Consider the following 11,488-nt stretch of genomic DNA (forward strand, 5'->3'; position numbering starts at 1 on the left):
GAGGGAGAGATGCTCCCCGCCCCCCTGCACACCGGAGAGGGGGCTCACGCTGGCTCTGATGCTGTGACCAGAGCAGAGAGCTCGCTGCCTGCCCCCACTGGGACAGCCAGGGCAGCGCTGAGCACAGGGGGAGCTGAGACCCCAGCTGAGTGGGGGACACCCAGGCAGGGCAGGTCAGCTGCCAATCAGGTTTGCCTGGTCCAGACGTGCTGCTGGGAAGCATGGGTGGCAAGTTTGTAGAAATTTTGGTGGTGCCCAGAACCCACCTCCCAACTCCGCCCCCCCCAAACTCCGCCCCCACCTGCCTAAGGCTCTGGGTGGGGGCTTGGCGGGGAAGGTCTGGGGTGCAGATACTGGGCTGGGGATTAGGATGCAGGAGAGGTGCAGGGTGCAGGCTTTGGGATGGAGTTTGGGGTTGGGAAGGGGTGTGTGGGAAGGGGGAGGGGGTTTGAGGATAGGAGGAAATACAGGGGTGAGGGCTGTGAGGATGAGAGATTCATGATGCGGGGGGGCTCAGGGCTGGGGCTGAGGATTAGGGTGCGGGGGATGAGGGCTCTGGCTGGGGATGAGGGTTTGGGGCGTTGGAGAGGCTCAGGGTAAGGGCAGCCTGCCTTGCTGTTTGTGGGGGGCCGGCACTAGGACCCGGCAGCAGCAGACAGCTGTTCTGCCCCAGCAGATCTCTGGCAGCACAGAGCAGGCAGGGGAGAGCGGGGCTGCTTTCTGTCAGGCAGGGACGGGGCACGGCGCAGGAGGGGACACACGGGGGAGGGGGGTGGCAGGCGGGGGCCGGGACCTGCTCCAGGCAGGGACACGGTGGGGCGGGGTGGAGGGAGGCCCGCGGGGGCCGGGGCACGATCCAGGCAGGGCCAGGGGAGAGACCCAGCTCCAAATATTGCTGGAGCAGGGCACCCGGCCCTGAATATTGCTGGAGCCTGGGCACCACACACATATATAACCTGCCACCTATGCTGGGAAGTGATTACACAGCAGGGAGGGAGCTACCAGAGACAGGGCTCAGGGGGGCTGTGACCCCAGGCCCAGCCAGCGAGAGGGGGCAGGTCCCACTCCCTGCCCCAGCAGCTGAATCCCAGACCAAGCTGCGCAAGGATCCCTCCTTGGAGAAGCTGAGGGAACTTGCTGGCCACAGCGCTGCAAACCCCCAAAGGGAAGTAGAACTGAGGGGTATCAGGAGGCAGCTGGTGGTGCCCCAGGAATCCACAGGGTTCTTCCCTCTCGAGCTGCTGGATGGGAGGAAAGTGAGGGGACCCCTGGACCTGAAAGGGCAGGACTGGAAGGAGAAGGGGGCAGACCCCCTGGTGGATCTCTTCCCTGAGGTGGGAGCCAATCTCCCCATCAGGTGTTCCCGTTCAGAGTCACTGGGAAAGCAGCCCAGAACCTGGAGAGAGGTCAAGGACATGATGGCTTTAGATGTGATCCAGCCGTTTTACAGCCCATGGGCCTCACCCATGCGGATGGTCCCCAAGGGAGACAGGATGATCTGGTTTTGTGGGGACCATCGGAAGCTTAAAGCCATTGCCGTGTCCGATGCCGACCCCATGCCTAGGCCTGGAGAGATTCTAGACAAGCTGAGGGGGATGGAGAACTTGGCCCTGGCGTACACTGATAACGTGTGTTTTTAGCCAGACCTGGGAGGAACAGGTGTCCCAGGTGAAGAGGGGGCTGGGCTGCCTCAAGGAGGTGGGACTGATGGTAAAAGCTGGAGAGTGTTAAGTGGGAAGCGGCTGCCCAAGCCCAGAGCTGGCCAAGGCCAAGATGGGGGCTCTTAACCAAGAGAGCCCGAATCGCAGACCAGGGTGCTGGGAGAAGACTCCGTCCCAGGTTGAATCCCAGGGGTATTGGGGTGGCAAAAGGGTTTGGGCCACACAAACCTTCCCACATGAGGCCTGCGAGTGCCATCAAGCAAACTCGACCTAAGAGAGGCCGTGAGACTGGACTGTCCTGGTGTAACTCACACCAAGGAATGGGAGAGATGCTGGGGCATCCCTGGGAACGTTGGTGGGTTCGAACTTCCCCAGGTCACTGGCTGAAGTGACCTCGCTCAGTTCGGTCTCGAAGGGGGGAAGGATGTGATGAACTGGGAATGTTCTTAATGTTTTCTGTGAATACTGTGTTGGTGTCTGTGACCCCTATGCAGTTCTTAATATCTAGATGGTGGAATAAGGGTGTATGATTGCTGCAGAGGAAGGGGGCAGTGCACCTAAATGCCTGACACTCTGTCTCCTAGCAACTGATGGCCTGGGCCCCTCCTCTGCAAAGGCGCCAGCTGAAGGTGTTGGAGACTCAGAGATAAGGTGACCTTCTGGCCCGAGGAAGGAGCTGAGCAGAGGAGGAGGGGTTGGGGGGGTTGTTAGTCTGGAGCTGGCTGGGGATGAGGAGTGAAGTGCAGACGTGGGGGTCTGGCTCACTGCCCCCAGAATGGACCTGGCCGAGAGGTCCGGTTCGCGGTACCTACAAGCTCTGTTTTAGACCCTGTTCCTGTCATCGAATAAACCTCTGTGTTACTGGCTGGCTGAGAGTCACGTCTGACTGCAAAGTGGGGGGGCAGGACCCTGGTGCCCCCCCCAGGACCCCGCCTGGGTGGACTCGCTGGGGGAAGCGCACGGAGGGGCAGAGGATGCTGAATGCTCCAAGGAGAGACCCAGGAGGTGAAGCCGTGTGAGCTTCTTGCCCTGAAGACAGTCTGCTCCAAGGGAGAGGAGGCTCCCAAAAGTCCTGACTGGCTTTGTGAGGAGCAGTTCCAGAGCATCGCCCGGGGACTCCGTGACATCATGTTGCTGATGCTGGGGGGTTTCTGGTGGGATCTGCATGGACACCCAGACTTGTCCCTGCTCCCTTCTCACACTGCCGGGTCCCGGAGATCACGGGGTTTCTATAGCGCGCCCAGGCACTGAATTTGCATCTCGTCCTCTTTATAAGACACATCTTGGACCTGAGCCCTCAGCAAACTCAGCCTCCCGGATGTGGGTGCAGTGGGAAAGGGTTATCTGGGTTACCGGAGAAGGGTAAGAACTCCACTCACAGGGACATTGCTGCAGTGGGCTCTACAATGATCCCAGATGCTTTTTAGAGACAAAACTCTTCATTGATTGTTCACCTTCCACTAACTCCTGTCTGCTGGTCCCTCTGCTCTTGTGAGACCCTTGGAGCAGTGTGATCTGTCTGGGGACATGAGCCTGCTACTTGGAGAGGGGGCTATTCCTGTCTCTATTACTAGGTTGATGGGTGACCTTGGGAAGAGACTTACACTCCCTGTGCCTCAGTTTGTAGGGGTATAAAATGGGGACAACGGATTTTGACCCTCCGTTGTCAGTGCTTTACGATCTAGGAATGAACCCACTGTAGAATTGGTAGCTGGTGGTGTCACTAATACTGTCTGAAACGTTCTTTTTCCAGAAGAACAGGAGAAGCACATTCGACTCTGAGAACCGCCACGGGCGATGTAAGGCTGGGGGAGATCTGCCCCATGTTACTGAGTCAGAGAGACGTTCCCAAACACCGGCTAATATTTGCTCTTCACAGCGCAATGTACTAGTCAGCATAAGGGGTGGCTTTCTGGTCCCTACTTCCGTGTGGAACGATCCCAGCCAGCGCCAATAAGAACCTCAGCTTGATTCTCTTCTTGCACGAGGCAATCCCGTTTGTTACCCTTGCGGTGTGTTTTGTGGGATGTGAGTGTAGTTCTTTAACGGGGTATTTTCAGGTGGGAATTGAAATATCAAGGGCTAAGCTCACCAGGGCACAAGGCTGGTGCAAGGCCATTGCACTTGCTGTAAGTAATTAAAGAGTCGTGAGAGCAGGGACTTGAGTCTCCTGAATCCCAGAGTGTCCTGACCCCCGGGCTGTGCAGTGACTCGCTTTCCTGCTCTCTGCCCAGCACATCTCCCCGCCAGGCGCCTAGGGGATTTTGGTGCCTACAGGGGGCCGGCTTTGAGGAGCTCGGAGGCGGACTTAGTTACGGAACACAAGGAGACAATTAGCTGCTGAATTCCAGGGCCCGTTTCGTGGGGCGTGTTCCGTGGCACTTGTGCTCTGGCCTGGGTAGCGGGCCGGGAGTCCCCAAGTTCCTGCTGGGGGAGCAGGGCTGCGGGAATTGCAGCCCTCTGGCCGGGAAGGATAGGGGGCTGGGGGGATTGCCACAATTTGACCCAGAAAGCGGGGCCACGGGACTTGCCGCGCTATGGCCGGGATTGCGGGGCCGTGCTCCGACCGGGGGAGCGAGCCCGTGGGACTTGCTGCGCTCCGGCCGGGGTAGCAGGGTGTGATGGAGTAGGGGCTGTCTGTGTGGGGGTTGGGGGAGCCGGGGAGGACTTTAGGTGAGGGACAGGTATTCAGCCTGTAACCTGAGCTAGGCAGAGGGGAGGGGAGGTCAACCAGACAAAGAAGAGAGACGAGTGGAGAGGGAGGAGTCAGTTTCGGTTTGGGGCTGGGTGGTGGGAGTTCAGGGGATCCTATGCTGGGATCCAAGCACCCTGAACCCCAGAAGGGCCAGATTGAGAGGTCCTGGCTCTGAACACGAGCTCTACTGTAGCCTGTGCTTCTGTTGTTCAATAAACCTTCTGTTTTACTGGCTGGCTGAGAGTCACTGTGAGTCCCAGGAAGAGGGGTGCAGGGCCGGACTCCCCCACACTCCGTGACACAGGGCCACGGGACTTGCCGTGCACAGGCCGGTAGTGGGGCCGCGGAACTCGCGGCGGAGGCCCGGGACTTGTCGTGCTGGGGCCGGGATAGTAGTGCCATGGGGATTGCCACACTCCAACCCAGGTAGCGGGGCCGTGGGACGTGCCGCACTCCTGCCGGGGTAGCGGGGACGCGGGACTCCCCGCGCTCTGGCCGAGGGAGCGGGGCCGCAGGACTCGCTGCACTCGGACGGGGTTGCGGGGCCACAGATTCGGCATGCTCAGGTCGGAGTAGCGGGGCCGCGGGACTCGCCGCGCTCCGACCCAGGTAGCTGGGCCGCGGGACTCGCCGCACTCGGACGGCGTTGCGGGGCCAGGGGACTTGCCGCGCTGGGATTGCGGGGCTGCGGGACTCCCCGCACCCTGGCCGAGGGAGCGGGGCTGCGGGATTCGCCACTCACGGGACGATAGTGGGGACCGGGACTTGCCGCGCTCCGGACGGAGTAGAGGGGCCACGGGACTTGCAGTGTACCGGCCGGGATTGCGAATCCGCGTACTTGTCGCACTCCGGCCGGGTTAGCAGGGCCGTGGGACTCCCAGCGCTCGGGTCGGGGTAGCGGAGCCACAGGACTTGCCGTGCTCAGGCCGGGATTCCGGGGCAGCGGGACTCGCTGTGCTCCAGCCAGTGTAGCGGGGCTGTGGGATTTGCCACGCACCGGCCGGTAACGAGGACCGGGATGTGCTGCGCTCCGGCGGGGTAGCGTGGCTGCGGGACTCGCCGCACTTGGACGGGGTTGTGGGGCCAGGAGACTCGCCGCACTCTGGCTGGAGAAGCAGGACTTGCTGCACTCCACCTGGGTAGGTGGCCGCGGGACTCGCCGCGCTCGGATGGGGTTGCGGGGCCAGGGGATTTGCCGTGCTCGGACGGGGTTGCTGGGCCAGGGGATTTGCCACGCTCAGGCCGGGATTGCGGGGTGGCGGGACTCACCGTGCTCCAGCCGGGGTAGCGGGGCTCGGGACTTGCCGCGCTCCGGGCAGGGTGGGACTCGCCACGCACAGGCCGGTAGTGGGGCCGCGGGGATTGCCACATGCTGACCCAGGTAGCGGGCCCGCGGGACGTGCCGGGCTCCGGCCTGGGTAGCTGGGACATGGGACTCGCCGCGCATCTGCCGGGATTGCACAGCCGCATACTTGTCTTGCTCCGGCCGGGGTAGTGGGGCCACGGGACTAGCCGCGCTCGGACGTGGTTGCGGAGCCAGGGGACTCGCCGCGCTCAAGCCGGGATTGCTGGGCAGCAGGACTCGCCACGCTCCGACTGGGGGAGCGGGGCCGCGGGATTTGCCGCACTCCCGCCGGGGTAGTAGGGCCACGGTTCACCGACTGGCGATTCGTCCACCGGGCCTGACTCAACTGTATTCCCCTCAATGGAGCCATCCGCCATGGCAACCAGAACAAGCTCTGCAGGAAGTGTGGCTATACCAATGAGATCCTGCCCCACATCCTGTGTGGAAGCAAATAACACTCTGGAGCCTGGCGGCACCACCGCAATGCCATTGAGAACCGGCTGGTGAAAGCCATTCCGACGTCTCTGGGGAAGATCACCGTCGACTACACCATTACCGAGACAGACAGCTGACTGCAACCTGATATCATCATGACGGATGCAGAAAAGAAGGTCCTCATGGTAGATGTCATGGTGCCATTTGAAAACAGGTCACTGGCTTTCCACAAGGCCTGAGCATGGAAGGTGTTGAAGTACACCCTGCCGGCAGACACCTTGAGAGCCCAGGGCTGCGAGTTCCAGATATACACCCTGATCTTGGGAGCCCTGGGCTCGTGGGACCCCCACAACGAGCTGGCACTGAGAGCGTGCAGAGTAAGGTGATGCTACACCTGGCTCATGAGACAGCTCATGGTGTCCAACACCATCAGGTGGTCCAGAGACATCTACACAGATCACATCATGGGACACCATCAATACCAGGTTGAGTAATTGAGACTGCCAACCAGGGAAATAACCCACTTCCTTCCCTGATGAACCAAGGGACGCATTCCACTCATGTACTTATTCGCTACACCAGGGATTGGCAACCTTTGGTAAGCAGATCTCCAGGATAAGCACCCTGGTGGGCCAGGCCGGTTTGTTTACTGGCAGGTTCGGCCAATCACGGCTCCCATGGGCTGTGGTTCACTGCTCCAGGCCAATGGGGGCTGCAGGAAGTTGCTCCCAGGGAGGAAGTGGTTGCTCGCATCCCTCTTGCTGGACACCTCAAACACCTTGCCCTGGTCTGGCTTCCGCTTGAGGTTCTCGGCACAGTGGCAGTGGATGGCATCTTTGAGGGTCCTTTCCAGCATTGTTCTGGTGGTCGGGGTGACGATGGTCTGGTCCGAGGTCTTTAGGAGCAGCACCAGTATTCCCAGCTCCCAGCACTCCTCGTGCCACTTCCAGTGGCAGATGAACGTCTTTCCTAGGTGTCTTGAGGTGCTGTGGGTAAAGGACTAGAGAGAGGACAGGTCTCCCCCTGCTCTCCCCAATTCAGCCTCCAGGGAGCCGCTGAGGTCAGTGGCAATGTCCTACTCAGAGGGAGCCCTGGCGATGCATTTCCTGACCACGTCCCTTATGGTTTCCTGCGTGATGCTCCTCACCGTCGGGCTCGGGCACGTCAGGAGGCGGAAGGCATGGGTGATCACCGCCACATTGCACAGATCGCCCATCCGAGGTACGTTGGTGCTGCCCTGCCTGTGGGAAATGTAGATGATGTTGGTGCACGCCTTCTGGGGAAGGTAGAGCCACTTCTTCACCAGCTGCCTGATGGTGCTGTTGTGCCTTGTTCAGGGGCACCTGGGCCACAGCCGATCCCCTGAGGACAAGGAGATGCAGGGGATCAGAAAGGTATGGTGGGCATTGATCTTCTGCCAGGGCGTGAGCAGGAAGGAGTTAATTTGGGCCATGTCCTCCAGGATCTCTGCCATGATGTCTTTGGGTGTCTGTTGGATGCGGACTTCTGTGGGTGTGCCCAGGTGTTGGTATAGCTCTTCCTCCTATAGGAAGGCCATGGGCTCACCCTGGATCAGGAACCGTGATGCCTGGACCAGAGCCCTGGCACCACCATCAACGTGGAGGGAGGCGCACGGACTTGTGGCTATGCTAGTGTGGTAAATGGGGTGGGAGCACCCTTTTATGGACACTCAGCCACTCAGTCAGCTATAAAATCCTTCTTAGTAGTGGTATTCTACTTGCCTTATCTGTAAAGGGTTAAGAAATCTCATTGAAATGCTTAGGTTGGCATCTGGCCAAAAGAGCCAATGGGAAGACGAGACACTTTTAAAATTGGGAAAAGCAAGCAAGCAAACAAACAAACCAACCACCCTTCCCTTGTGTGGGCCGTTGTTCTCTCAGCTGGGGAGGCAGAGCGGCAGCTGTAAGGAGCTTGGTCCAGGGATGACCATTCCTTAGCATTCATACCTGGAATTACTCATTTGGAACTACAGAGAATGAGAAATGTTAGCTAGATGCAGTCAAGTTTCTCTCTTTATTTTGGGCTTGTGGACTCCTCTGTGCTAAACACAGGTGCTTGTGTTTTCTTTTACAGGGCCACCCAGAGGATTCCGGGGGCCTGGGGTCTTCAGCGGCGGGGGACCCCCCGCTTCGGCGGTAATTCGGTGGCGGGGGCCCTTTCCATTCTGGGACCCGCCGCCGAAGTGCCCCAAAGACCCGGGGCAGGGACCCCCCGCCGCCGAAGTGGGACCCGCCGCCGAAGTGCAGCCGGGTCTTCGGCGGTAATTCAGCGGCAGGGGGCCCCCACCGCGGGTCTTCAGGGCACTTTGGCGGCAGGTCCCGGAACGGAAGGGCCCCCCGCTGCCGAATTACCGCCGAAGACCTGGCTGCATTTCGGCGGTGGGTCCCACTACGGCGGTAATTCATCGGCGGGGGGTCCTTCCGCCCCGGAGCGGAAGGACCCCCCACCGGCGAAGACCGGGAGCAGAAGAAGCTCCAGGAGCTCGGGCCCTGCAAGAGTTTTCCGGGCCCCCTGGAGCAAGTGAAGGACCCCGCTCCAGGGGCCCCAAAAAACTCTCGTAGGGGCCCCAGCGGGACCCGGGGCCTGGGGGAAATTGCCCCTCTTGCCCTCCCCTCTGGGCAGCCCTGTTCTTTTATACCCTTTAAGCTGGACCCCAGGGAAGCCATTCCTGGTGTTTAATCTCTTTTCTAAATGCTCTTTAACATCTAGCAGCAACCTGATTTTCCAGATGTGTTTTACTCTTATTTTATATATAAAAATACTTTTTTAAAGAACATGATTGGATTTGTGCCTCTTAGGAGGTAAAGAAGTCCGTGTGCATGTTATTCAGTTAGCTACTAAGAGGAACATCGAGGTTCCAGGTTCAGCTGGTGGCAACAGCTAATTTCCTTTTCTCTTTTCTTTGCTGGTTCTTCCCCCTGGGGAGGGGGAGGTGAAAGGGCTTGAGGGTACCCACAGGAAGGAATTCCCAAGTGCGCCTTTCTGGGCTCTCAAGAGGGTCCTGCATTTGCATGGTGGCAGCGATGGGACCCAAGGGGATCTGGAACCTTGGGAGTTTAATACAAGCCTGGAGTGGTAAGTATTTTTAAGGTCTTTACAGGCCCCACCTTCTGCACTGGGGGTGCCAGAGCGGGAAATCAGCCTTGACAGCCAGTGAGTTAGATACTGTTTGTAACCACACCTCGCTGAGGGCCTTCAGGACTCTCCCTTTTCAGTCATGCACAGGGTGGCCTTGGAAGGCCAAGATAAGGCCAACGGCTACAGATGGTTAGGGCAGGTGAGAACCCTTCCCCATCAATGATTTCCCTGTAATCTGTGCTGCCAGCAGGGCTCTCCAGGGTTTGCCCCGATGCCTCTTTCTTGGCCTCTCAGAGCACAGGACAGACCCTGTCTCTGCGTCTCCAGCGGGTGCATGAAGGGAGGATGGAGAAGACCAGCGGCACGGGGTTCACATACAGAGTAAAGGTGAATATCTCTTTGCAAGCTTTACACGGTTTTTAAGATTTGATCATTTTAGATGTGGCTTCAGGTGTCACTGTAATACTTTTGTCTCTTTTCTGCCTTGGTCTAAGACGTCACTAATAACATTTGCTTTGCGTTGTTTAGATTAAACTGATTTAGGGGAAAAACCAATATACAAGTGTGGAGAGGTGCAGAGGAACATTCCCCTGTGGTTCGATTCTCTGTAACTGCCCCTTGCAATGTTTGTGCAGCTGGTGTTTACCGCTGGAGGAGTAGGAGAATGGACTAGTTTGCTGCCTGTTCTCATCCACTGTGACAATCCCCATCTTCCGACAGAAGCCTTCTTTGTGCATTTGTTAACTATGTAAACAAGTAGCCGTCTGCTTTTCCCCGCGGCTGCCCGCGCCTTGGCAGCGGGATCGGGGGTGGGGTGGGGTCGGGGGAGTGGGGAATTTGGTCAATGCTGCCTCATTACTTCCCTTCAAAGCGCTCCTAAACCCTCCTCTGCCCTGGAGCATGAGGAAGTATTGACAACAGGCTGCTGTTTCGCTGAGGGGTCCCTGCGGATCAATATTGTCTCACTGGTTCCTTGTCTCCCCTCCCCCATGTATCTCTCCCTGCTCATCTGTCTCTTGTCCTACAGTTCATACGCTCCTGGGGCTCTGACCGGCTGTTGGATCTGTTTGTGCAGCGCCTCGCACACTAGAGTCCCGGTGTGTGACTGACTCCTAGGGGCCATCATGCAAAATACTAAAATAACAATTGACTTCACGTGGAGCAGCAGGAGCAGCTACTCCCTCGTGCCGGAGAGACGCAAACAAAGGACTCGTATTAATTAGCGTGTAACTGTTTTCCTTTCCCAGCCTGTGTCTGACCGAGGCCAGGGAAGACAAGCCGCGGGAGAGACATCCTGTCCCCCTCTGCACGCGTGTGTTTCAGCGACTGTGTCAGTCTTGGTGGTGCCGGGAGCGGGGCACAAGCAGACAGACCAGCCTGTCCCGGCTGAGCGTGTTTGCTGCCAGGGGCTCCCTGCTGTGTAGCGCCGGAGCGCCACCTGCTGGGCGCTTCTTTTCCAATTCACACCCGGCGAGGTTTGTGTCTGAGCTCAGACCGGCTTCTCCTCGCTGTGTCTCTCGCGCAGTAATACCGGGCGGTGTCCTCCGCTTTCAGGCCCGTCATGTGCAGGTAGAAATTGGAGCTGTCCTTGGAGGCCGTGAATCGGCCCTGGATTGTCGGGGAGTAGCTGTTGTCAGACGATGTATAATAGTAGATCAGCCACTCCAGCCCCTTTCCCGGAGCCTGTCGGATCCAGAACATGTTATAGCTGCTGAGATCAAAGCCGCTCACCGCACAGGTCAGTTTGGTGGATTCTCCGGGTTTCTTAATCTCCGGGCCAGACTGTGTGAGAACCACCTGTGCCCGGGCCCCTGGAGACGAACAAAGCGGGTTGTTAGAAGTAATGTTTAAAAACAGCAGATTAGTGACACAGACAGACACACTAGAGAGGAGACAGACCCGCATGTGGAGATTAATCTAAACACTCCCTAGTGTGACTCCCCGGCCGGATCTCAGTGTCCTCCCACGCAGGACGAGTTGTGAGGGGATTTTCTACAGCACCCCCAGTATTCAGCACCCCGAGCTCTACTGACTTGCCTAGAGAGACGTTCCCAGATAACTTAGGGACTTTAGGAAAAACCCTCAGCCCAGGAACTGCAGCGCGATCTCAAACCGACGGTGAACAGAGAAACAAACCCACCGGAGAGGCCAAGCAGGAAAACGCAGATTCCCAGCGGACCCAGCATGGTGATGGGATGGGAGCGCAGCCCGGTAAGTCCCTGAGCCGGATGCGGGGCCGTTGGCTGAGATGCC

General features: G+C 58.6%; 1 gene segment (V, D, J or C); it reads right to left on the reverse strand.

Annotated features, from left to right (window-relative positions):
• Window positions 1-10,696: 10,696 nt before the first annotated feature.
• Window positions 10,697-11,450, reverse strand: LOC123347557. The segment is given in 2 exon segments: window positions 10,697-11,046; window positions 11,376-11,450. Coding segments are annotated over 2 exon segments (396 nt in total).
• Window positions 11,451-11,488: the final 38 nt, after the last annotated feature.

This window comes from Mauremys mutica, chromosome 13 (genome assembly GCF_020497125.1).
Source record: "Mauremys mutica isolate MM-2020 ecotype Southern chromosome 13, ASM2049712v1, whole genome shotgun sequence".
Taxonomy (NCBI): Eukaryota; Metazoa; Chordata; order Testudines; family Geoemydidae; genus Mauremys; species Mauremys mutica.